The sequence below is a fragment of the Felis catus genome, chromosome A2 (assembly GCF_018350175.1).
Source record: "Felis catus isolate Fca126 chromosome A2, F.catus_Fca126_mat1.0, whole genome shotgun sequence".
In the NCBI taxonomy this organism is placed as follows: Eukaryota; Metazoa; Chordata; class Mammalia; order Carnivora; family Felidae; genus Felis; species Felis catus.
In genome coordinates, this window is record NC_058369.1 from 109,181,858 (window position 1) to 109,204,742 (window position 22,885).

The following is a 22,885-nucleotide window of genomic DNA, read 5'->3' on the forward strand; positions in this document are numbered from 1 at the left end:
TATACATCGCCATGAAAAAAGTAATTTATTTTTGCCAAAGAAAAACTTAAGTCAAAATCTGAACAAACCTCTAGATCTTATTAACAGTTTCTAGGATATACAGGGGACAGAGAGACTTGTTAACTGACACCACAGAGTCACAAACAATAAAAGCCATACTATGGGCATTTCTAAAGGACAATTTACTCTAAAAAAATATGAAGATAAAAACTGTAGATAAAAATAAATTTCAGAAACATATTCACTGATGGTTGTTTGTGGACATTCTTGAAAGAGAATGGAAGGCTCACTGAAAGAGACAATGATTCAAATAAACGGAAAACAAAAGAATAAAATACATAAGAGAATTGGAGAAAGTTAATAACTGATGGACATTTGATGATATTATGGCACAATTAAGGATATTTTGGAGTGTGGTTATTGTATTATAATAATAGCTTAAAAATAAACTTTTTTTATACAGGTACATACTGAGATATTTACAGATGAAATGACAGGATAGCTGAGATCTTCTTTAAAATAATCTGGGGATAAATGAGTATAGAGAAAACAATACTGGCCATGAGTTGGTCATTGTGAAGCTAGGTAATAGGTACGTGAGAATTCTTAATAGTATTGTCTCTTTTTAGGTACGTGATTGAAAATTTCTATCATCAAAAGTGACAGAGAGAGGGAGGAGCACGGGAAAAGAAAAAATATATAGAAAAGAAGATGAGTAGAAGCTCAGGAACTATTTCTGAAGCTGTGAACAATATGTTAAGACCATTATGTCTCTCTTTTGAAGGCTCATTTCTTCTAAGATTAATTCAATATTTAGTATGTTTTATCAGATTATACAATAGGTTACCTAGGGTTATACTATGGACTAATCAACATAAAATTCTCAACAAATTAGTCATTGACTCTTTTCTCTGTTGGAGTTTGAAAATTTGTTAGACTGGTTTATATGGAAAGAACTGCATTTAATTCAGGAGATTACAGTCATTCCTGCTCAGAGTACATCCTGAGGCTTTTGGTTTAGGCTAGTTAGCTCCTTTTGTCTGTCGTTGATTTGACAACTATTCAGATGTTTCTGATTAACTCTGGTGTGAGTCATATAGAATATCTGATGAACTCAAGTACTAATCCCTAGTTTTCATGTCAAATAGATTGTGCCTCCATTTATTTAACCAAGGAATTATAGTTTGGCTGGATAATGATTTCAATGAGGAAATTTTAGGTAACATAAGGCAAATTTCTAATAGAGAAGACTCAGACTTATATACAGTACTGCTTCACATACCACAAGAAGCTAGATGGGACACGTTACTGGGTATTTTTTTTTTCAACTTCATGATGAATATATGTTTGTAGCAAGCAACTTCTAAGAGAGGTCCACTGGGGCATCTGGGTAGCTCAGTTGGTTGAGCATCTGACTCGATTTTGGATCAAGTCATGATCTCAGTCATGAGATTGAGCCTCATGACAGGCTCCACAGTGACAGCAAAAAAGCCTGCTTGGGATTCGTTCTCTCCCTCTCTGTGCCCATCCCCCACTCAAGCGTGTATCTACTTGCATACTCACTCTCTCTCAAAACAAACATCTTAAAAAAATAAGAGAGGCCCACTAACAATCACCCTACCTCTCAATATTCACCATCTTGTATATTCACCTCCTCTGGAGTGTGGGTTGGATATACTTACTTCCTTCAAAAGAAGGTAAGAGGACAGAAGTGAGGGGATATTCTTGTAAGATCAATTTACAAAAAGACTGTGCCTTCAATTCTGAATAGCATGTTGTGAGGCAGCTCTGTGGAGAAGTCCACATGGCAAAGGATTAAGGCCCACCAGCAACTACTTGAGTAAGCTTGGAAGCAGATCCATTTCCATGGCCTCAGCCTACAGAAAACAGCTTGACTACAACCAAATTGAAACCCTGAACCAAAGCCTACTGGCTGTGCTGTGCCTACACTCAGGTCTCACAGAAACTGTGAGATAATGAATGCTCATTATTTTAAGTCACTAAATTGGGGGTAATCAGTTATGCAGAAAGCACAGTACAATACGTAATACAATGTTCAACTTAGTGATAACAAGTCATGATCATTTATCCATTTGTTTATTTAACATTCAATAAATCTCCTCCTAGAATCAAGACTGCACTAAGCTCCGGGAAGACTTCAAATTAGTTCAGATAGCAACCTGGAGAATACAACAAAAGAGTATGTAAACCAGACTGTAAAAAAATAGTGAGCAGGAAAAGCTCCCTGGGGAAACACTATTGGGGACAAAGAGTGAAGAGGTAGGAAAGTGCTATCCAATTTGAGAAACTCAAAGAAGTAGAGCTAGCCTGAATAGTGAGCAATATGGAGAAGCAAGGGTACCACTTTAAGAGGATAGACTTTGGTATCACATAAATCCATATTTATCTCCATGTTCCTGCTTTGCTACTTCATGGCAATGTTAATAAGGACAATTTAGGCATGCCCCTGTGCCTCAATTCTCTCATCTGGAAAATAAAAATAATACTACCTATTTCAGAAGGTTATTAACAACATATGCTATGGTACCTAACATAAAATAGGTGCTGAAAAATGTTTATTATTATTGTTGCTGTGTCTGTCGTCTTTAATAGCATCATTAGTAACATGAGAGATCTTATAAGATGGGCAAGGAATTTTTACATTAATTTAGGAGCAATGGCAAATCAAGCAACAGTTTTGAGTGGAGAGTAACATGGTAAGGCGTAGGAGTTCTAAAAATGCATCTAACAGCCATACCAAGAACAGATGTGACAGAATCAAGACTGGAGGCAGGATATCAGTTAGTAGACTGTGTGATAATCCAGACAAGAGCTGGGGTACATAGGATAGCGACAGGGTTGATGAATACAACACAGTTGAGAGATAATGAGGTAAAATTAAAGTGTTTCAGAACTTTATTTGCTTCAGGGATGAGATAGAGAATGGGTGAAAAATTATACCAGGTTTAGGGATCTAGGAAAAATATACACAGGTCAGATGAAGGAAAATTGGAACAATTTGTGAAATGTGAAATATTACTAATATTCCAACTTGAGAGTCTGGGAGACTTCTAATTGAATTTATATCTCTAAAACACAGGATAGTGATCAATTAAACACAGGGTCAGAGACTGATTTTGTCCCTGACAATTAGAGGATATATGAAGCATCGGCCTAGTTTTTCCAGAGAAAACCACTCACCTATGTACAGGAACCAGAAATTATAAACAGTATCCTATAAACAAAATTAAGAGGAAGCCACAAAGAAAACAAAACAAAACAAAAAAAGGATGTTCAAAAAAACAAGATTTTACAAAATGGGATGAGATTCCTTGTAGAAGAAAGTATTAGACAAGAAGGTCAAATGCTGCAGTAAATCAGGGTAAGGACTGATGAGGTATTGTGGATTGCTCAAAGGGTCATCGAGGACCTCGCTGAGAGTAGTTCCTTCAGAAGGTGGGACTGGAAATGAGGCTATAATATATGAAGGAATGAGAAGTTACATTACTCTAAATAAGGACAGCTTCAGGTAACCTGAGTTGAGAGGGTTTTTTTTTTTTTTTTTTTTTTTGCTTTGTTTCCATTAATGGAAGGAACTTGAATATGGTGGAATGTTGATGGCAGTGGGGAGAGTGGAGGGAGGGGAACCAGAGCTCAGAAGAGAATACAGTCTTAGTAAGAGCATGACTACAGATTGAAGACTCTGCGAAGTTTGGTGCCAGGACGATAAGGAGTTCCCATGTGAGAGGATAAAATTATGCTCTGAAGCTGGAGACAATTTCAATATAACTAAGAATAGGGGTCAATATAGTAGAATTAGACCAACATTTCTCAACTAAAGGGGGATTTTGTCCCCATCCAGGCACCATTTACTATATAAATGCAGATATTTTGGTTGCTACAATCAGGAGCTGGGAATGATAGTAATATCTGGAGATAACTAGGGACATCCAGTGGTACAGACCAAGGATGCTTCTAAATAGTGTACAATTCACAAGACAGCTCTAATAAAGAATTATCCAACTCAAAATGCCAACAGTGCTGAGGTTAAGAAACCCTGGGTTTGGCGTTTGAGAGAAGTGCTGGAGGTCTAAAATATTCACTGAGGAGGATGGGAGCTCACTATGCAATCATGGTATGTTTGCTCTAAAACATTCTGTGTCCACTGCAGATGGAGACCAGTATTTTTTTTTTTAATGGCAACAATCTGAACTACGTATAATTTCCTCCAGCAGTATTGTTTGAGTCAAGGCTAAGAAAGGTGAAAGTTAGACTAATACATGGATACAGCTTTAACCAAGGGGGCGAATTCCAAAGAACAGGGAATTGAGGCTATCAGAAGATCCATGATCCACTGAAGTGATAGAACACGGTATGTGAACGAGGCAAAGAAGGGTGTAAGATAAAATGTAGCCAAAAGGGACAATGTAGGGGACCTAGAGCTCCCTATAAAATTCAAAAATGCACAGGAATGCATTTTGTAAAAGTTATGGAATGACAAAATCTGTGATCAGAGGTTAAGAAATAGCCTTAGTACTTATTTTTCAGCCCAGTGAAGATGACGGCAATATCCAGACAGGGTCCAACAGATAGGTAAATCAAGGTCACTGAAAATGAGAGGGGTAAGGTCTTGAGAGGTCACAGTGATGAATCAATCACACAAGACCAGTAATGAACCACTGTGTGTATCCCCACATCTCATGCCGTTTTATCACTAAACATGAACAGAAAAAGAAGCAACAAAAAAATACTCTATTAACAGAATACTGCATTAACTGTGACTTGCTTAGATATATTCCTAGGTGTTTTATGGTTTTTGGTGCAACTGTAACAAATAAACTGTAATAAATGAATAAATGGGACCAATTCCTTGATTTCTCTCTCTGCTGCTTCATTGTTGGTGTGAGAGAGATTTTGAGAGAATATTGTTGGAAGTCTGGCTATTCTTCAAGTCTGAGTTGACAGAGCTGGGTTTTATACTCTTGTTGAGTACCCAGCTGTTATATTCTGTGTCACTACAGCTGGGTACTCAACAAGAGTATAGAAACCCAGCTCTGTCAACTCAGACTTGAAGAATAGCCAGAGTTCCAACAATATTCTCTCAGGGTCACACCAACAATGAAGCAACAGAGACAGAAATCAAGGCATCGGTCCCATTTACAGTTGCACCAAAAACCATAAAACACCTAGGAATAAATCTAAGCAAAAAGGTGAAATTTATACACTGAAAACTATAGAAAGCTTATGACAAAAATTGAAGAAGACACAAAGAAATGGAAAAAGATTTTCCATGCTCCTGGATAGGAAGAACAATATTGTTAAAATGTTGATAACTACCCAAAGCGATCTACATATTCAATGCAATTCCTATCAAAATAACACCAGCATTCTTCACGGAGCTAGAACAAATAATCCTATCAATTCCTATCAAAATAACACCAGCATTCTTCATGGAGCTAGAACAAATAATCCTACAATTTGTATGGAACCAGAGAAGACCCTGAATAGCCAAAGCAATCTTGAAAAAGAAAACCGAAGCTGGAGGCATCACAATCCTGGACTTCAAGCTATACTACAAAGCTGTAATCATCAAGACAGTATGGTACTGGTACAAGAACAGACTCTCAGATCAATGGAACAGAATAGAGAACCCAGAAATGGACCCACAAATGTATGGCAAACTAATCTTTGACAAAACAGGAAGGAATATCCAATGGAATAAAGACAGTCTCTTCAGCAAGTGGTGCTGGGAAAACTGGACAGCGACATGCAGAAGAATGAACCTGGACCACTTTCTTACACCATACAAAAAAATAAACTCAAAATGGATAAAAGACCTAAACGTAAGACAGTAAGCCATCAAAACCCTCAAGGAGAAAGCAGGCAAAAACCTCTTTGATCTTGGCTGCAGCAACTTTTTATTCACCACATCTCCAGAGGCCAGGGAAACAAAACCAAAAATGAACTACTGAGACCTCATCAAAATAAAAAGCTTCTGCACAGCGAAGGAAACAATCAGCAAAACTAAAAGGCAACCGAAGGAATGGGAGAAGATATTTGCAAATGACATATCAGATAAAGGGTTAGTATCCAAAATCTCAACACCAAAAAACACCAAAAAACTCAACACCAAAAAAACAAATAATCCAGTGAAGAAATGGGCAAAAGACATGAATAGACACTTCTGCAAAGAAGACATCCAGATGGCCAACCGACACATGACAAAATGCTCAACATCACTCATCATCAGGGAAATACAAATCAAAACCACCATGAGATGCCACCTGACACCTATCAGAATGGCTGACGTGAACAACTCAGGCAACAACAGATGTTGGTGAGGATGCAGAGAAAGAGGATCTCTTTTGCACTGCTGGTGGGAATGCAAGCTGGTGTAGCCACTCTGGAAAACAGTGTGGAGGCTCCTCAAAAAATAAAAATAGAACTACCCTATGACCCAGCAATTGCACTACTAGGTATTTACAGGTATGCTGTTTTGAAGGGACACATGCACCCGAATGTTTATAGCAGCACTATCTACAATAGCCAAAGTATGGAAAGAGCCCGTATGTTCATCGGCAGATGAATGGATAAAGAAGATGTGGTATGTATATACAATGGAGTATTACTCGGCAATCAAAAAAGAATAAATCTTGCCATTTGCAACTACATGGATGGAACAGGAGGGTATCATGCTAAGTGAAATTAGTCAGAAAAAGACAAATATCATATGACTTCACTCATATGAGGACTTTAAGAGACAAAACAGATGAACATAAGGGAAGGGAAACAAAAATAATATAAAAACAGGGAGGGGGACAAAGCATAAAAGACTCATAAATATGGAGAACAAACAGAGGGTTACTGGAGGGGTCGTGGGGGGATGGGCTAAATGGGTAAGGGGCATTAAGGAATCTATCCCTGAAATCATTGCTGCACTATGTGCTAATTTGGACGTAAATTTTAAAAAATTAAGTATTATGTTGAAAAAAAAAATTCTCTCAAGGTCCCACCTCAGTGGCTTCTGCATTGATTGGAAAAAGAATAAATGAGATTACCCAAAGGTAAAAGACTATTTTTGAGGCAAAGGGGCGCTTCAGTGGGTTAGACAGTGGAAAGTTATCTATAGTTTAGGATTTTTTTTTTTTTAAGAGAAAGAGCGTGAGAGAGTGAGCGCGCGCTCACACTCAAGCTGGGGAGGGGCTGAGGAAGAGGGAGAGAGAGAATCTCAAGCAGGCTCCTCACCAATGGAGAGCCCAACTTGGAGCTCCATCCCAGGACAGTGAGATCATGACCTGTGCTGAAATCAAGAGTCAGACTCAACTCACTGAACCACCGAGGCTCTCCAGGAACAGATTCTTAACAAGTGAACTTGAGACAGAAAGCAGAGAGCAAAGTGCTAAAATTTTCAAAGATGGGGGTAAATCCCCAGAAAGTCAATGGATAGAAGCAATACAGAAGACTGGATTATAGTATGACCTTTCCACCTAAGAAACAGTGGAAATGGTAATCTTTTTTTTTTTTTTTTTCAGCTTTGGGTCGTTGCTGCAAACACTACTGGTAGAATTTGTCACTGATTGTCATTAATACCACCTGGGGGAGCTTGTTAAAAATTTGGATTCCAGAATTAATCCCAGTGTACGGTTCACTCAGTTTTTATATATTCCAGGGATCTGTGTTCTTAACGGTTCGTGTACCTAATTCAGGACTAAATTTTGGGAAACCAGTAGTATTTACTACTTAATAGGTATCTGTCTCATCATTGAAAGTTTAATTATTATAGCTCATTTTCACCAAAAACTTATTACAAGCCAGATGCTTTTGTAAGTACTTTAAATTTATTTAAACTTTAAATTCAAACTTTTAAGTTATTTTATTCAACCCTCTTAATAATCTCACAAAGTGGATGTTATTGACATTTTCAATTTAAGATAAGGAAATTAAGCAATAAAGCTGCCATCTGAGTGCAGACAGTCCTAACAGAGCTCATTCCTCTTCTAACTATGCTATTGTAATAAAATTAGCTACCTAAAATCAACTTTTTCCTTCAGATTTTAAATAGAATTTCATCATGTATATTGTTAACAAGTTATCACGTTCACCATAAACTTTGATAGGTGGTATACGTTTTAATAGAAACAGGGAAGTTACTTACAGTTAAATAAAATCATTCTGTCAAAACATTTCAAGACACAAAGTTGTCATGGGAATAAATAATTCAAGTCATTAGTGGTAAAACTTACAAATAATTTCTATGGACCTCACATTTAATTACTACTTTCATTTCCTTAGCCCAATTAGATATGAATTTAACTAGCAAGTTCATCAGCTCAAAAAAAGGGGTATAAAATGAACTCAACTCTTTGAGATCATGAAACTCAATCTTTGAATACTTACATTTAATTCGTCTTTTAGTACTTCTTCAAGACGATGACCTACATGATTCTCATCTTTTGTGTCCATAATCAGGCAAATGTGCTGTGAAATTCTTTCTGAGATTAAAAAAAAAAAAGAAAAGAAAAAAAAGTAAGTTTCTAAGAGGAAATGGAACAAAGCCCTAGTATGCTAAAACCTGGATTTACCTGTTGTTTGTAACTGCCAAACTACAAAGCTTTTACCTGCAGGCCAGTGAAGTCACTTGGAATCCACACTGATAAGTCCTCCACTCTTTACCACCCAAGTCAATAAAGATAGGGATTCAGTGCTGTGTAAGTGGCTAACCAGGACATTGTATAATCAACAGAAATAAGACATCATAGGATATATCTAAAAAGGACTAACTGAAGGTGACAGCTATTTGCCTGACAGTTCATTCCTTCTCTGTTTATAAAGAGTCCCCTAGAATCTGATAAAATCCCATCTCATGCAGATCCCCCACTTCAGGCTAGAAAGTACCTTCTGTGTGCAACTCACTGTGCCACCTAGTGTCCTGGATGAGCACAGAAGTGTCCTTGGCGTTCGTCTTAATTCAGTCAATTCAATACAATTAAGTTCTTGCCTGTTTAACTGTTACAAGTGAATATAATAGCCAAACTAGTTTTCTTCAAATTTGTTAAGTGTCTTCGACATGATCCATTTTAAAAACACAATTCATATGACATAATCACGCTCACCTTTGTAAACCTTGGATGCACTCTTTCAAAAGATACATAATCCTACTCTACACTAGCTAGGTCTATAATACTAAGAAATAGCTATATTGCTACCAATTAAGAAGACAATGCATGGTATTATGTCAAAAACTTTTACAAAGGCTTAATTATAAATAAGAATCCTAAATCAAATTAGTTTAACATTTAACCCAGCTGCTTCTTCAAGGAACTTTATATAACATGATATATATAAATGTTAATCTAGTAATAGTTAATCATTTTTCCAAGCACAGCTGGGGACAACAGACATTTAAAATATTAAGAAAAGCACCAATTAATAGTACTCCCTTTACTAACTACCTCACATCTATCAAGAATATTGTATGGTGCAAGAGCTCTATGTTCTATTATTACCAATGTTCATGATGGCCCTGCAAACAATATTATTATGAATCTATATAATAGACACCAGAAACCTGAATTCACAGAAGTGAACTAACTTTTTCATGATCACTCTTGCTGAGGCTTTACAAAGGGGAGATAATGTAAAAAAATGGGCAAATGGTATACCTAGGCAAAAGACAGAATGGAAGTTATATGTACTATTCTTTCATCTTTTGTTTGAAATAAAAAATATTCTGCCCCCCAAAAACACATAAGATACAATAAAAAAAATACTTGAATATGTGTGTGTTGCATATGTATGTATATAGTAGGAGACCTTAAAATTCATCTTTTAAAAAAAATTTAGGGGCGCCTGGGTGGCGCAGTCGGTTAAGCGTCTGACTTCAGCCAGGTCACTATCTCGCGGTCCCTGAGTTCGAGCCCCGCGTTGGGCTCTGGGCTGATGGCTCAGAGCCTGGAGCCTGTTTCAGATTCTGTGTCTCCCTCTCTCTCTGCCCCTCCCCCATTCATGCTCTGTCTCTCTCTGTCCCAAAAATAAATAAACGTTGAAAAAAAATTAAAAAAAAATTTAACTATTGGATGTAACGAATATATTAACCTTATTGTGGTAATCACTGCACAATATATACATACATCAAATCATTACATTGCACACCCAAAACTTGCATGATGTTATATGTCTTTTATATCTCAATAAAGCTGGATTAAAAAAAAATCACCTATTTACCGAAGATCAACGAAAAAAAATACGAGAACCTAGATTCAAGGCAATATAACAATAAATAAGGTGAATCTTCTATCATGTCGATTTCTATACTGTCTGTTTACACCTTGTAATTCCCAGGGATTTATACTCCAGAGTAATCTGTGCCAGATTGACCATTTTCTTTATACTGTCAATTGTCCATACCAATATGTCCTTTTCCTAGTCATATAAAATTCTCTACCTGTCCAGTGGCATTCACAGTCTAGACCAGGTTAAATCTTCATCAGTTCCCCCAATTCAATGGTTCTCAACTTTGGTTGCACATCAGAATCTATTCTGAGTAGGTTTTGTTTGGCTTTTGTAGTTTTCAAATACATACTTTTAAAACCCACCCAACAAGATTCTTGCCTGTATTTTTTTTGAAGCTCCAAAAGTGATTCAGATGTTTAGTCACGTTGAAAACCTCTGCTTGTTCATTGCCTTGATTTTCTATAATGTGGAGTTTATATAAGTTTTCACTTCGGAAAAAAACAAAAAACAAAAAGCTAATTGTCTATGATAGCTGATTAATTCCCCCAAAATGGTATAACTCTTTTTGAATATAATCCTTTTGGGATAATTCTGCAGTTTTCTCTAATCTACTCCATATTGTAGCAATTGGAGCATGCTGAGAATTGTTATTCAATTCCCTTTGAGATTGCTAGCGTCAAACTGTTTAAAAAAACCCCAAATCCATCCACCTACTCTGATCTTCATGGCTCACTAGAGTTTACAGTTTAGCCGTTTCTTGGCCAGTATTATAAAGGCAATCTAAGAAAAAAAAACACACAATGTTCATAAATTATAGATATAAGGCACTTCTTGGGCATTTAATAATGTTTGTTAAGTTAATGAGCAATGTGCAATTTTTTTAAATGCTACAGGAATCCAATATCCAAAAAATTCTATAAATAGTATATTCATGCTTTATCAATACTTTACATGTCTGAAATATGCAAAGACTAAAAATCAGTTTCTATGTAGAAATGACAAACTTTCTACACAGAATTTATAAATATACGAGAAATGAAGGAAACATGGGATAAAAGATCTAACATTATGACATTTTAATGAGGATTAAATGAGGATTTAATATACCTAAAGTTACATAGAGTGTCTGGTCCAAGTAAATCCCTAATAATTGTTCACATAATAATTGTCACTTCCATGGTTACATGGATCCAACAAAAATATAAATTAAAATTAGTTTTGTCTACTCAAGATACGACCCATCTGTAACTACAAATGGCCCCTGGTCTCTGTGGTCTTAATTATTTCAGTTTGGTTAAAAAAATCCATTTCAATTTTGTCCCACTAATCCTTTTCAAATTTCAAAGTTACACCCAAAAAAGCAGTAATTATGTATAATAATAAAAACCACATCTTAAGTAACAGTCCTGTGTTTTCAACCCTGCACTTTGTAAGTTTTTTTTTTGTTTGTTTGTTTGTCTGTTTTTTGAGACAGAGACAGTGCTAGTGGGGGAGGGGCAGAGAGGGAGAGAAAAAAATCACAAGATTCCACACTGTCAGAACAGAGCCTGATACAGGGCTCAAACTTATGAAACTGTGAGATAGTGACCTGGGCAGAGATCAAGAGTGCAACACTTAACAGACTGAGCCACACAGGTGTCCCTCCCTGAACTTCTTTATAACTAAAGTGGATACATTCTGATCATTCTTATCTTGGTTTATCCGTTAGATCTAGGTTGAAGCATCTCATGTGGTTTCTACTGATAATCCCACACACACTGACAATCCTAACTGGGAATACTAATGTATGTAAGATCTTTACCAACAAAAGACAATAGCAATGACTGCACTCGGACCATGCAGCTGGAGGCTCAAAATGGTGAAGAATGCAGCTATGGAAGCAGGGCTCCAATAGATTGAACCTCCTCAATGCCAGTTACTCCAGGACCCCCAACTCAGAAAAAAATGTACATTTAAAATTCATTTTTTCATGAAGGAGAAAATTCTTTCCAAACATAATATAATTAATACTTACTATTTCTCAAAGCAAACAATTTAACAACTTCTCTGAGGTTAATAATGAAATCAACAAAAACAGGGGCCTTGAGAGTTGTTAATCTGTTGTTCTAACTATTAATAAAGCAATTCTTAGAAATTTTAGACATTAAAATAAACACAACAATAGAATGAGGGAAAACCATAAAATCATTTTGTTTCCCAGAATCATGAAAAATATACCACAAGAATGTAGTCTTTGTTCTCTCCCTTAAACAGGCCTAAAGATAAATTAGAAAAATAATGCAGTTAAATTTAGCTCATACCTGACCTGTCAACTTTATTACTAATATTATTTTTTTGAGTTTACTCATTTACTGTAAGACAGTGCGCACGCATGTGTGCAAGTGGAAAAGGGGCAGACAGAGAGGGAAAGAGAGAATCTGAAGCAGGGTCCGCACTGTTAGCTCAGAGCCCCATGTAGGGCTTGAACCCACACACCGCGAGATCATCACCTGAGCCGAAATCAAGAGTTGGCTGTTCAAGTGAATGAACCACATACCCACCCCCAACTAATATTAACTTGTTAGTTTTAGTTGTCACGCTACCTTTTTTATAAAATATTTTTTAAATCTTCCTAAAAGGACAATTATGACACATGAAATATTTTAATATCTAAACCTGTAGGGTATGTTCTCCACCAAACATCGTTTTTAACATATTCTCTCATCTACACTGAAAAACTCTTTATTTACGTACAGCATCTAGGTATCACAGAGCTCAACACGACTAAAAACAGAAAAAATTGTAAAGGAACATAACGTGTAGTCTATACGTTAGTTACAAGCTGTAAGCATTAATAAATAAGAACCAATTTTTCAATTAATACCTCATCCTTGTGTGCTAGAACTTTTAAATGGTCAAAGTATGTGCACAATTGCCAAAAGTATTATGCTAAAAATAATGTACAATTTGATTTTACTTTCCTGGCTGTGATGGATAATTTTATGTCAACTTGACTGAGCAATGGGGTGTCCAGATACTTAGCCAAACATAATCTGCGTGTTTGTGCGAGGGTATTTTTAGATGTGGTTTACATTTAAACTGGTAAACTAAATAAAGCTGATTGCCCTCCCTAAAGTGGATGGGCCCCCATCTAAACAGTAGAAGACCTGAATATAACAGAAGTTTGACCTCCCAGGAGTAAGAGAGGAACCTGCCGCTTAATGGCCTTGGATACGAAACACTGGCTTTTCCTGGTTCTAGAGCAGCCTGCTGGCCTTCGGACTTAAACTGTGACACTTGCTATGGAGATTTTGGACCTGCCAACCTCCATAATCTGTAATCACATGAGCCAATTCATGTGTGTATCCTGTTTGTTCTATTTCTTTGGCGAACCCTGACAAATATGCTAGCAAATAAGCCTAATTCTTCAACAGATAACTAGTAATTTCCCAGTCTTCATCACAAAATTCCCACCTCCTGCAATTCTGTAAAAGGCAACATAGAATCATGCATGCCTTGAGCAACACTCCTTACTCCTCAGCCAAATCATACCACCTATAATTCCCTGGACATATCTTGATCTTTGGACTAATATATGTGTTCTCCCTACCTGCAAATGCCATTCATGTCCTTGTCTAATTCTCCAGAAAGGTCCACCTCAAACCATTTGCTTTAATAACCACAGGTCGGTGTTTTAGATGCATTTTGGTCAGGGGTGGGAACAGGAGGAGAGGAAAAAAAAAAAGGAATAGGGAGGTAACCTTCACCAAAGAGACTTTTTTGAAACTACAATAAACCCACATCTCCAAATTCCCACTTGTGATACATAAAGCTATCTCTCTCAAACATGTGTAAGCACGCAGCCAGGATTTTCCTTATACCCAGGTATGAATTACTGTGTTACTAACCTGAGTGGTCCTAAGGCAAGGCCCTGCAGTGTAAAGTTTCAGAAACAGAAATTTACACACACTTTGGCTGTAATAAGCCATTCACAAAGCTGATGTTCAGGCCGTACCCAGCAACAGAGCCATGGGAGTCCTTACGGTCAGCAATCATTCTGGTAGTCAGTGTATTTATTCTAATTAATCCATATGCATGCCATACTAAGTGGCTTTAATATTGTCTTTACTTTTTACCAAGGTAGACAGTTTTAAACATCATTTCTCTCAATCATAACAAGCAGAAATTATTCTCCCCATTTCATAGATTGAGTCTATACAGCCCGTAAGTTGCCTAAAGTCACAGAGCCATGAAATTATAAATTTCTGTTCTCTAACTCAAATCTATGTGAAGTTAGTATCCTAAAGGGTATTTTTTTTCTTTCACACTGGTCTGCATTTTTATTTTGCTTTTATTACAAATTTTACATTGAATTTTATCCTTTGTTTTTCTCTACCATAAAATCACCGACTCCTAAACTTAGTAAACTCTAATTTATTTGAAAATTCTGATTTCCCAACACCACTCCAAAGTTTTAGCACAGGGCACCAACAAGAAGGTATTGACAGTCATTTGTTTTGAGGTTGTGTGCTAGGATCATGACTAAGACAGATTTTGATGGGCTGAATGAATTTTATCCCCTACCAAATTCATTGTGGTGTAGCAGGATTCTTGCACAGAGCCCTGACAGTGAGCCTTTTCCTTCCAGGAGCAAACTTTATTCCTGCTGGCACTGCTCACTTGGGTTGGTACCCCAAGAACTGAGCCCTGAACTCCACATGGCATAGTTTTTTGTTTTTGTTTTTTTTTTTTTACTTCTTTGTCCCTCATATATGGTAAGATACAAACATGTAGTCTGATTAAGTGGTCCCATGTTACAAGGTTGTGAGGGATGTTGTTATGTACGGGTATAATTAGGTTGCCTTGTTTTTGTTTTTTGTTTTGTTTTCCTTAGGGAGGGGACGCTTCCACAGTGGGAGCTCGAACCCTAAGCATCCTCAGAATGTGACCATATTTGGAGACAAGAGACTGTAAAAGGTCATCAGGTTAAAATGAGGACAATTAGAGTGAGCCCTAATCCAACATGACTGTTTTCTTTATAAAAAGACAAATACAAATTAATGGAAAAATTATCAAAGTCAAGCACCATATAATTTTTTTTATAAGAGAACACTTCTAAAAATAATGAAGGTGTGCCAGAAATATGTGCCTATGAAGCCAATCAAAATTGCAATCTACTATTTTACAACAAGCTAAAAAAACATACAGGTAATGAAACCAAACATTAGAGAACTATATAATTTAGAATTTACAAACACAGAAATTAGGTGGTAGTCCTCAGTAAAGAATGTGAAGTAAAAGACTATTTCAGAAACAAAGACTATACAAACATGACATAGGTACTAAATTAACAGATAATTTAAGATAAAAAGTTAAACATGAAAAATAGTTTTAAATTAAAAAATGAAGAGATAAGGATCCAGCAAAGTTACATATATTGAAGTTGGATAAAGATGATCCAACATAAATGTAATAGGAATCCATGAAGAATACTGACATTTTTATTTACACACACACACTCAGATCACATATAAATATCCTCAAAAATTTACCAAGAAAAAACATTACCAAGACATTTTCTAGTAAAATTACTTGACTTAAAAAGAAAACAACAACATCATTCCTTTGGTCACCTAGACAAAAGAAGAGATAATAAAGGTAATGAAACAATCATCAGAATGTATTCAATAAAAACAAAGGAACATATTTAAGTTATTCAAGGAAAAAATTATGAGCCAAGATTTTATATTCAGCAAAAATGACTTTCAAGTATAAAGCACACAATTTTCAACTTGAATTAAGAAAATGATTTTCCTGTGAATATTTCCTAGGGAATGTACTCAAGTTTCAGACAACCAAAGTCTAGAGACACATATATACAATGACTGAGGAACAGCATAAAACAGTTACTTGCAGAACTGTGACTAAATAATGCCTAAAATTAACTGAATGCAGTAGGGGCTCCTGGGTGGCGCAGTCGGTTAAGCGTCCGACTTCAGCCAGGTCATGATCTCGCAGTCCGTGAGTTCGAGCCCCGCGTCGGGCTCTGGGCTGATGGCTCAGAGCCTGGAGCCTGTTTCAGATTCTGTGTCTCCCTCTCTCTCTGCCCCTCCCCCGTTCATGCTCTGTCTCTCTCTGTCCCAAAAATAAATAAACGTTGAAAAAAAAATTTAAAAAAAAATAAAATAAAATAAAAATAAAATAAAATTAACTGAATGCAGTAATAATGGCAATATAATCTGAAAATATACAGTATCAACAAGAAAATGCAACAGGAGAATGAATGGAACATATAAAAAAAATATGTAACTTTTTTCAGAAATAGTCTTGGTTGATAGTACCTACACTTTGAGACCTGGAGGGTACACTGTTGAATAAAGTATCTGAATGATTGTACAATATTCTGTTAATTCCTGTATCTTTGAAAACCAAGGTTCTTATTGGGGTAGAATTAAAATAGAATAATGAACTGGAAGTATCATATAAATTTATGAAGTATTTCATCTTTATGTAAACACACACACACACAAAAAATAATTGGTAAGTTTAGAGAATGAAGAGAATGAATTTATTCAGTTGAATACTAATAAAAGAAAATAACCATTTACCTTTCTATGTAAACTGTACACTGGGTAAATAAAGTATAGATGAGAAGTGTTTATGAAAGTACCTCAACTAATAGACGAAAACGAATTAAAGAAATTAAAATGTCATGATTTTTAACACCACCTCCACATATTAGGAAATCTAGTCACTGGATATCAATGGCTGCTATCATCAGAAAATAAGAGGGGCGCCTGGGTGGCTCAGTCGGTTGAGCACCTGACTTCGGCTCAGGTTGTGATCTCACAGTTCATGAGTTTGAGCCCAGCATAAGCCTCTGTGCTCAGAGCCTGGAGCCTGCTTCGGGTTCTGTGTCTCCCTCTCTCTCTCTGCCCCATCCCCACTCATGCTCTGTCTCTGTCTTAAAAATAAATAAAACATTAAAAAAAAAAAGACAAGAAAATAAGAGATAACCAACATTTGGTGTGTAATAAAAAACTCACACCACGTCTCATCTTACCAAAGAGATGAAACTAAATCTTATTAAGTTTCTAGAGCCAGCTAACACTTTGTAGAAGACAGAAACACATACAGAAATATGCATAATTGAACCATGCAAGAATATACACTCATCAAAATTCAAAATAGGAAAAAATCTACACATCGCATAAACTGGGTTCATCAGGCAACAAAGTTTAAGCAAAATAAAAGGATGGGGAACCAGTAGGGTAAGTGAGATTAAACAGGTCATTAAAACACACACACACACAACTAAACCAAAGTGTCTAGAAATGTACATTTGAGTGATAAAGCTCAGAAGAAATATGGGGAAATTGCTGTAAAATCTGGATAGAGATAGAACAAGTTGTAATTGCCTAAGAATACAAGAAAAAGTCTCTGCTGTGGGTGGGAAAGTTCTATTCTTGATCTGGGTGCTATTACACAGATATGCACATTATTCTTTAAGGTACAAATTTGGTTTGGATTTCTGTATCTGTGGTTTGGTAATAAAACGTTTTAAAAAACATATGCAAGTATACTACTGTTTTCATCCATCCTTCTTTCATTCAGAAAGTATCTTTATATATGATCAGAGGACAGGATAAAGGTCTGGAGTGTATCACATAAGGAAATCTAACCAACTATTAAAACAATGTGTGAACTTTGAAACGTTTAAGAGAAAAGCTAAAAACATCCAGACCCAGGAGCATTATTTTTATTCACAAGGCACGAGGCATTAAAAATTCAAGTTACCACAGAGAGCCCTTTAAATTCTAATTCATGAAAGCAACGCTACTAATAAATAAAAGATATTAACACCCTTTCAGTAAAAACAATTGAGGCACAGAGTAACTCAGCCAAATCACTGGATGATTTCTCACTCGGTAATTTACAAATCATATTATGGATAATATAATAAATGTATATTCTAACCAAAGTCGTATGATGCAGGCAAAACCATTATGTCGTTCTTACAGGTAAAGATTTAAATGATTTTCCTAGGCTTAATTTGGCTAGTGACCTGGGGAGCCAAGATTCAAACCAGGTAAATTAGTCTAGAATTGAAGCCCTCAATCATTGCACATGCTGATAAAACATATAAGGAAGATAGATAATTTCCTAATTCAGGAATCCCCCCACACACACACTTTTTTTTTTTTCTAATTGAAGCCACACATGTCAAATGGTAGTCTCACAGATTCATGGAGTAAATAAGATTCTCTGCAGTTTCCAACAAACCTTTGTAATAGAAAATGACATTAGCAATTAGAAAATTGCAATAGAAAATGACTAGGGAAAACAGGAAGTCTTCTTTCATTGTTTTTAATTACATAACTAGCAAACTTCCAACACTTTATTTAATAAATTAAAACTCCAATGCTACCTCTATGTAACACTCCTAAAAGAGAAAGAGCATCTTCCGGGCCATGTGAAGATATACTGATCTCTAGCTTTCTCTGCATTGGTATGCACTAAAATTACCTTTATGTCATCTCCCTAATTTTAATACATTATAAGTTTGTGTAACCACAACATCAGGATACAAAGCAGGTCAATCTCTCATATCATCTCTTTGTTCTCACCCCCTCTGAAGTTCCTTACTACAGGCATCCTCTGTGCTACGAGTCCAAGATAGGGCTCCATCTCACGAACCCATGTTATCATGATCTGAGCTGAAACCAAGAGTCAGGCACTTACTTAACTGACTGAACCACTCACTCTTCAGGGCTTTTGATCCCCTTGTGTAACATGCTTTGCCATCTAAAACTTAGCCACCTTTGGTTAGGGTATGTGGTTTAGCAAAATACATTCTTGTACAACATGTTGTCCAAAATGTTTAATTCCAGGGGCACCTGGGTGGTTCATTGAGTTAAGCATCTGACTCTTGATTGCAGTTTAAGTCATGATCTCATGGTTCCTGATTTGGAGCCCCACATCAGGCTTTGTGCTGACAGTGTGCAGCCTACTTGTGATTCTCTTTCTCTCTCTCTGCCCCTCTCCAACTTGGGCATGCTTTCTTTCTCTGTCTCAAAATAAGTAAATTAACTTTAAAAAAATGTTTTATTCCAATGTTATTCTGAAGTCCTTCAAAGGACGTAGGAAATATTATGTAGACATTCTTAAGTTTATGAATGAGGACAAACACTAATTTGTACTATACTCATCTTTTAAAAGTTCATCTTATTATCCTTGAACACTGGACTTCTTGGTAGACCTGAAATATAGGGTCTTCCTTCAAGGGTTAGAAAACACATATAATTTGGGGTTTTTGCATTCAACTTCAGAAAACAGTAAAATGAAAAATTTCTAACATGCACAACCTTCTCTTTACCACATGAAAACCCAATGACACATTAAGAGGAGCACGGGAAAAAAAGTTTGGGGGGGACCTGGCTGACTCAGTCAGGTAAGCATCCAGCTCTTGATTTAAGCTCAGGTCATGATCTCACAGTTCATAAGGTTAAGCCCTGCATTGGGTGACAGCACAGAGCCTGCTTGCAATTCTATCCCTCCCCCCCCCCCCCTCTCTCTCTCTCTCTCTCTCTCTCTCTCTCTCTCTATCTCTCTCTGCCCCTCCCGCACCCTGGCTCTCTTTCTCAAAGTAAACAATAAACATTAAAAAGAAAAAAAGAGGAACAAGGAGTATCTAGACATGTGCCTGCAACTAATAACCAGTAAGAAATCAAGAGTGCTCAGGATTGTATTAATTTTTACAAGAAGGTTTCAAAACATCTTTCAGTAGAGACAAACCTAAATACTAAGTTATTAGTAAGTTCCACAAGTGAGCAAAAAAATCTAGGCCAGCCTTCAATTTTCTTAGAAACATCCAATACCGTGATTTCATCAAGCCTCATCATTCACTTTGCTGACCTCTTCAGCCAAAATGTTAGTGTTCTTAGGTATATAAGAAACTATCAAATCCAATACTACTCACCTCCAAAAGATATATCTAGCCCTAATCCATTCAAAATGAAGGCAGTCCTCTTCCATTCCCCTGTTGAGTTCCTTGAATCAACAGCAAATCATATTTTCTGTCTTACAGCAAGGATTTTAAAATAGTATTAAACAGAACCATCACTGCTGAGCCCTGATATCCCTGTTTTCATTTAAAATACAGGAAGAGGCTTCAGGTTTCTCTAAACACCTTCATAGAGGAAGCTATTAGAATAGGAAAAGGGCAGCATACAATCGATAAAGGAAAAAAAGCCAACAAGTCATGTCTCCAGGACAAGCAGAAAATAGGGATGGTACATAGAGTCTTGCAAGAAAACCACACATACCCACTTTAATAGGTCAAACTGATCTTCAGAGAAGTTAGTTCTACTGTGGACTGTACCTGTTTCAACTGAAGGGCAATAGTACACAGGCAGATACTTTTTTCCCAAGATTTGTTATGTCTGATCTTAACCACATTTTTGAATTAGTCATTGAATACAGGATGAAGTTTCCTGCCTTTCCTACTTACAACTAAAAGTAAGGAGCAGACATGTGATATCTTGTCCCATGACATGTTTTTACATGTAAGATATTACTGTTTTCCAAGTAAATGATGCCATATATTTATATATATTGCTTTTCAAAGTATATATATTCTGACTTAACAGAAATGTGAAAGAAATACATTTTTTAAAATCTAATGACTCACCAAGATATTTACAAAATGTATTATTGCTTTAAGCATAAACGTTCATTTAGAGTTTTTGTTGTTTTATATCCTACCTACATCAGAGTCAAGTATAACTGTCTTTTGTCTTATCAAGTCTTATTTAGCTAATTGCTTGATAACTCACTGTGACCTTAGAAGTTTTTGAATATGACAGATTTACTTCCCTACGCTTTAGTGAGCATCTCACTAATGACAAATAAATTATAAAATTACAGTCAACTCTACTTTCTCTAATCTTCACCCAAATATTTAACTTTCCAATTTACATTCTTTTACAGTAAGATTCCAAGGAAACCAAACTGCTATTAAATCATTTGCAACCCTCCTGTTCTAACTAAAGTTTGACGCAAATGTTCTTACAGATTCTCCTAAGATACAGTCACAGTACTACTTACAAGACAGTGAAGAACAAAAACTATTATGTATAAAGGAGTTACAGTATTAATGTGAAAATGTGGAAAATGAATAATCACAGTGAAAAGCCAGATACATCAAAAATTACAGTTTGTATGTAAATCTTAGCTGTCACTTTGCATTGTACAAAAGCATGGTTAATGACATAAATGGTGCCATCGCTGGGTATTTAACAAGAAAAACCTGCTGAAGACATAATACAGATGCAGAGCATTGTCCTCTTACAGATGTAGAAAACCTGATTTAAAGTTTCTCATTCTTTCAATTTGATTTAAAAACCTAAAAATACATTACACTTAAGATGCCATGACTTTAAGGGTAAATATTAAAAAAATCAAAAATATATTGACATGAGTTTCTGCATATGCATAAAATACATATTATCACAATGAGTCTCCCTAATTCTCAGTAACACTGAATTTTATTCACATGTAATTTTACCTTGTTCCATGCAGTCAAATCCAGTTTTAATGTATAAGCTACTTTCATTGTGTAAGCACAAGATGATTCAACTGCTTGCCTACTGGGATAATTTTCTAAAACACTGTATGAAACATAAAAAAGCAGGCTTATGGGTTTTATAGCTTACGTGTTAAAAAAGCACAACAGTATAAGAATTGCCTTTATCAGTGACGTTGAAAAAAATGTATTTTCAGAATAAAGTCTGTTTCTGAATAGATGTTTTCGAGCAATCAAAGTCAATTTACTTTAACAAATGGAAAACACTAGATAATGATTGGTAAGACATGAAAATTTAGGTAAACATTAGCTATTTTTCATTAATATTAACTGAAGCCATGTAAAAATTAAATTTTCCTTTTTTATTATTTTGTTTCTCCATGTTTACATAAACCATCTTATGACAAGAGGCACCATGAGGCTTTTTTTAATAACACAAACTTACTTAGGTTTGTACAATTATAACCAAGAAAGAATAAAATACTATTTTTCAACAGTTGTTAACCACAAAATTAAATATATTCAAAGATTAGATAGGTTATGATAGATCAGAAAGATTATGGTACAAAATAAATGCAATCTCTTATTTAAAAGTTCTATAGGAGAGGTGCCTGGGTCACTCAATCGGTTAAGCATCCGACTTCAGCTCAGTTCATGATTTCGCAGTTCATGGATTAGAGTCCCACGTCAGGCTCTGTGCTGACAGTGAGGACTCAATGGTCCAAAACCTTAGGGATGCAGCCAAAGTGGTTCTATGAGAGAAGTTTTTAGCAATACAGGCCTACTTCAAGGAGCAAGAAAAGTCTCAAAAAACCTAACCTTACATCTAAAGGAGCTAGGAAAACAAAAAACCTAAAACCTGCAGAAGGAAGGAAATAATAAAGTTTAGAGGAGAAATAAATGATACAGAAACTAAAACAATAATAAAAGAGATGAATAGAACCAGGAGCTGTTTGTGGAAGAAAAAAAAATAAAATCTATAGTAGTCTTCAAGATAAAAAAAAAAATCCTAAAATACTATCACAAAAAAGCAGACAAATAACAACCAACACTACAGAAATACAAACAAGTTTAAGAAAATATTATGAA

At 35.9% G+C, this 22,885-nt stretch overlaps 1 protein-coding gene across 6 annotated transcripts in view; it reads right to left on the minus strand.

Annotated features, from left to right (window-relative positions):
* Positions 1-22,885, minus strand: part of CRPPA (CDP-L-ribitol pyrophosphorylase A) — a 670,733-nt gene that overhangs the window by 518,408 nt on the left and 129,440 nt on the right. For all 6 annotated transcript variants that reach the window (XM_045052438.1, XM_045052440.1, XM_045052439.1 and 3 more), the window contains exon 6: positions 8,398-8,492. In XM_045052438.1, coding sequence (XP_044908373.1) covers positions 8,398-8,492 — 95 coding nt within the window. The remainder of the gene's footprint in view (positions 1-8,397; positions 8,493-22,885) is intronic.